At 34.4% G+C, this 5,212-nt stretch overlaps 1 protein-coding gene across 2 annotated transcripts; it reads left to right on the top strand.

Moving 5' to 3' along the window:
• The first annotated feature begins 1,551 nt into the window (after positions 1-1,551).
• Positions 1,552-4,213, top strand: LOC149569077 (transcription factor MYB82-like). Of its 2 annotated transcripts, XM_089821862.1 has the most exons (5): positions 1,681-1,816; positions 2,542-2,725; positions 2,844-2,973; positions 3,297-3,463; positions 3,562-4,213. In XM_089821862.1, the coding sequence occupies exons 2-5, from the start codon at positions 2,599-2,601 to the stop codon at positions 3,882-3,884; spliced, it is 747 nt and encodes a 248-aa protein (XP_089677988.1). In that variant the 5' UTR covers positions 1,681-1,816; positions 2,542-2,598; the 3' UTR covers positions 3,885-4,213. The 2 variants fall into 2 exon arrangements, with proteins under 2 accessions (XP_089677987.1, XP_089677988.1); XM_089821861.1 differs by lacking the exon at positions 2,542-2,725 and having other exon boundaries at positions 1,552-1,816.
• Positions 4,214-5,212: the final 999 nt, after the last annotated feature.

Genomic DNA, 5,212 nt, shown 5'->3' on the forward strand with positions numbered 1-5,212 from the left:
GACTCTCTCTCTTTGCTTAAAGTAACAAATTAACCATATTTCAAGTGAAAAGAATTAATTAAGCTAATTATAAAATATAAATTGATTTTGTTGAGGTATAGTTTAAATAGAAAACCCTTCATGTGCTAATTGAAGGCTTGTTAGGGTAAAGTAAGTCATTCTCAAAATAATATGAATGTCAAGTATATTTTAGATTGACCCATTTACATTTGTTCAGTTTCATTTAGAATTTTTTGAGTTCTCGTACTAGTCTATATGAACTAGGTATGTGTACTCATCTTTAGAGAAACCTATCACAAAAGAAAAGCTGAAAAAATGCTCTAAGACATGTAAAATGAGCTTTTACATGTGTTGCATATTTGAATGGGTAGCAGTTAGACATGCAATCTATTTTCCTACCTACTCTTCCAGGTCTTTATATGTGAAATTAATCATTGTACTTTTGATACTCATTTTAATTCCTTGTCAAAGATGTCATTATTCTTGTACTCTCATTGTCACCATTCTAAAATTGTTGTCCTCAATTGAATGACTTTAAAATAACATTTGTATATTTAAACTTAAAATAAAATATTTTTCAAATAAAACTATTACATATAGAAAATCAATTTTTTTATAATGCTAATAATTTATATTCATTTTATAGAAACTACTATGTCAATTTTAAATCAGTAAACAATACACAAATAAACGCCTATCACAAATTCTTTACTTGAAAAAGATAAAGTGAACATTAATTTTAGTACCATTAGCCATCCAACTAAATTTCTTGAGTAACATTGATAATCATTGATAATCTTCTTAATTTCCTCATCACTCCTCCTCCCCCATGGAGTGTCGTACTTGATAGCTTAAGCATATGCTACTTTGTAAGCCTCCAAACTCTTTTCTTCCTCTCATACAATGGCCTTTCACATTAAAATATCACTAAATAGGTCCAAATCTAGCTTTGAAAGTTGGACTCACGAGTATAAAGCGAAACCATTTTCCTAGATTCCTATCTTATCATAGTGGTCTAAACAAATTCTTTGTAACCCTAATGTCGGGTGTCCAATCAGAATCTGAGGAGGCAATTATTTTCTGACACATATGCAATGATTTTCGCGCTCCAAAAGTTCAGACATACATTATTTCATAATAACTACTTCCCTTAAGAAATTTTGTGCCCTCACAGTCATGGGAGACTCTGTTTGGAAAAATTTGTCTCTATTCTTCCACCTAATTTTCACAGAGACAATATGTACGAAACTATACTGTATTGCTCTTTTCCTCCATTAAAGGCCAAAACACATCTGTGGTAATGTTTTTTCTACTCATTTTAAAATTATCGATAGAGCCATAAATGAAAAACAAAGATGTGGGAATCCCATAAATTTCACATTCAGTGAAGAATCATTGTTCAGATCTACCATGCTACTAGTGAGAATAGATCTACCTAATGCTTTGTCCATCATTCTCTGCAACTACCATTCAAAAGAGAATAATAGTCACACATTCCACCAGACCATTGAAACAGTCCAAATGTGTAAATATAAAAGCAGAGGTTAAGGTTCGAGAATCTGACAAGAAAACTAGAGCTTCATGTTCATTTGGAAATCTGATCTGTTGTTAATCTTGTAATCATTTGTTTCTAAATCAGTGTTTCCATATTCCAAAGTGTTTAGAGTGAAGGCTAATTAAAAAGAAGCCATGACTCGAGCTCCTCAGGGTGGAGTACTCAACCGAGGGCCATGGATGGCTGAGGAAGATCTGCTGCTCAAAAAACATATTGAGAGCAATGGCATACAACGCTGGAGCACTCTGCCCCAAAAAGCTGGTGAGACATTATTGCAGAAATGCAATTTTCTTAGGCTTGTACTGTTTTAGGATATGATTGAGTGAACCTTTTCCTGATATGATTGAATGTTCTTTCCTCATGTTTTATCAAACCTTCATGATTCTTCATCTAAAAGGGCCAGACAGTAAGAGGAGATATTATTTCTGGATTCCTCTCATCTTTTGCTTTCTAGATACTCTTGCTATGTATATAGTAAAAGAAATCTTTCAATCAAATTTTAAATAGAATGAACATTATGTTTTAAAATATGCAATTGGGCTATGATATTTCATTTATATACAAGTAGCTGGACTATAACTTACAGATATTAGAGCATTTATAAGAATTAAGACTAATTTTTGGGCCAGAAAAATTGACATTAAAGATAGAAGTGTTTTTCGTATATATTAGAGATGGGCATGTTAATTTGATACAAGTTATTGATTTTGTTATATTATTTAGAAATTAAAATGGATTTGCAAAAACTAATTGTTTGAGATGGGAGTTGTGTTTAGTGCATATTAGAGAAGCTTACATTCTAGATTCTGTTAATGAAGAGAGAACAGATGAGGCTTCTGTTAATATCAGAATTATCTTATCTTTCGTTTAGGTTTGGGAAAAAAATCTTGAGGAGTTTCGGTTCTTAGCTTTATTTCAAAGAGTTTAGAATTTTAAAAAATGTAGTTGCAAGATTAATACCAATCTCTATAACTGTGAATATTCAGGGGACTTTGCCTAGAGGGGCTGAAAATTTCCTCTATAAACACTGAAACTAAACGTGTATGTTTATATGGGAAAAAAAAAATACCAAAAAGAAACCAATTGAATCCAGAAATCACATATCCGGCTTTTACGGTAGTGAGAATTTAACCATCGATAGAACCCTGTACTTCAGAATGACATTGTCTTGTAAGAATCTTTTCCTACTTTAGAATGAAATTATTATTATCCTGTTAATATCAGAGCTATTATCTTTTGCTGACTTGAAGAGGGCTTTAAACTCGCAAGAATCATTCTTTTGATTCAGGTTTGATGCGGAGTGGGAAGAGTTGCAGATTGCGTTGGATGAATCATTTGCGCCCAAATGTCAAGCGAGGCCATATTTCTCCAGACGAAGAGGATCTCATCATTAGGCTTCACAATCTCCTGGGAAACCGGTAAACTCATTGGATTCTAATCACAAATTGAAATATTAACATGAAGAGATGCATATTCTGGATTCTATTGTTTGTCATATTTTTGCATCAATGTTTCGAATCATTTTTCTCTTCTAGTTCTTCACATCCTGATCATAGATCACTGAGTGTGATTCCAAATGTCGATCTAAAAATATGACACAATCAAATCCAAAATATGCATCTCTCTACTATGACTGATTGTAAAAATTTCTTCATGTTAATGATTTACTCTCCTTTGACAGCTTTGAAATATTAAGCTGATTCTGTGGGTAATATTGCGGAATAGTGCTGTATTGTTGCAGATGGTCGCTGATTGCAGGGAGAGTACCAGGAAGGACGGATAATGATGTGAAGAACTACTGGAATACTCATTTGAGCAAAAAGTTGGCCTGCAAATCATTTTCACGGGGTAAGGCAGTGAGCCCCATTGTAAAGAGCCAGCCATTAATCTGTGGGGATCATCACAAAGGTAAAGCTAAACCCATCATCAATATTTTTCTTAAGAAAATCAGCCCACTATTAAGAACGCCATTGTCACTAATAAGCATTCTTTTGTTTTACTATCAGATTCCACAGCTTTAACTGTGGAGTTGAATCAAGTTTACCCAGAATTTGAATCAGCATATTCCGATATGAAGAACAATGGGGTTGAGCTACAAGATTCAATTATTTCAGATGATGACTATAAATTCCACAGAGCTGAAGATGAGTTCTTTAGCGGTACAGGAAGTATAGCACCGTGGTTTATTGAGTTCGATATGGAAGAAGACATTTTTCTACCCATGGCTCGGTTTGAGCAAAGTATTTGCACCACAGATTTGTTTTCAGATTCATTCATTTCATCGTGGACTTACTCTGACAGCCTCTACTGGGGTAATGGTTTCGCCTGATTGTTGAAAAGTATTTTGTGTTGTCTACCATTGTCGGTTATTTGGGTTCATTGATTTTTGAGAATCAGTAGCTGACATGAGCAGAAAATCTGTCAGCATAGTTCAACAAGCTTGTTTATAGTTAGTTTGCAGTTGTCGATGTGAGAAGAGTTTTCACCAGATTGAGATGATTTGTAAATAGATTCAATAACATAGAATAAGCACAGGCAAAGAAATTTTAATTTAGTTGATTTCAAGCTATTTCTTGAAAAGTCCATTTGCTGTAATAGTATTACTTTGCACGCTAAGAATTTTCCAATGCAAGAAATGCATTTGTATTTTTATAATTACACCACTTCCTGTCTTGTTTTAAAGGAAATGATATCTCGTCATCATAAGAAATGATGTTAAGTGTAAGTGTAACTACAAGTATATAGTTAAAATACAGGCCAAACAATTTTTGTATTGTTATTGTATCTGATTGTATATAACTACCCTTTTATATCTTTAAATTCTATTTTTTTAATATTATATGTAGAGATCAAAAAAGAAGGAGATACCAACCAAAAGTTCAGAAAAGGAAGTCTAGCCTCATCAAAATTTTAATTATGGAAGATTTTATTAAGGCATTGCATTTCTTTAGGCTTTCCAGTTCACCGGCCAGCCTGGAAGGGGATTGGGTTTCAAACCCTTTTGATTGCCCCTGAACCTATTCAAATTTAGGGTACTTTTGTTGCCAAGAGTATTTGGAAAGCCTAGGAAGTAGTTAAGCCTTGGTTTCCCTGGGTTGGCAATTGATTCAGAGATGGGCTTTCCTTGAACCAGTATAATCTCTGATGGTCACCTTTATTTGCTATTCAAGGTGTTCCCTTGGCTAAGGTGCATGGGGCTAGTGCTCTACATTTTTTTAAACATAGCATAAGGACCCCTAAAGATCTTTTCTCCAGAGTTACTATGAGCTTGTGGTTGTGTGAAGACATGAGAGTGCAATTCTGGCTCACTTGTCCAAATTGACAGACTTTTGATCTTCTAGTTTTTGTGGCGCCTTCACATTTGTTACACAAAGTGGGCATTCAGTCTTCTTGCCCTTGGTGGAAAGGTTGGAAGTGGTATCCAGATACTTTGGTAACCAACTATAAACCTAGGTTGGGTTACTAATGGCTGGTTCCTCACCTATCCATTGTTGATGTACTCAACCAACATTGGCATTTGCAATCCTCGCATCACACTTAGAGTCATAGGTTCTCCATTGTGTGGCAGGCCATTACTAAACCCAAAATTGCACATTTTGCCAAGTGTATTCTTTCCTAGGGCTTGCCTTTGGGCTCTTGACTACAACATTTGGGTGA

This window comes from Cupressus sempervirens, chromosome 3 (genome assembly GCF_028749045.1).
Source record: "Cupressus sempervirens isolate cs-2001-9-10 chromosome 3, ASM2874904v1, whole genome shotgun sequence".
In the NCBI taxonomy this organism is placed as follows: domain Eukaryota; kingdom Viridiplantae; phylum Streptophyta; class Pinopsida; order Cupressales; family Cupressaceae; genus Cupressus; species Cupressus sempervirens.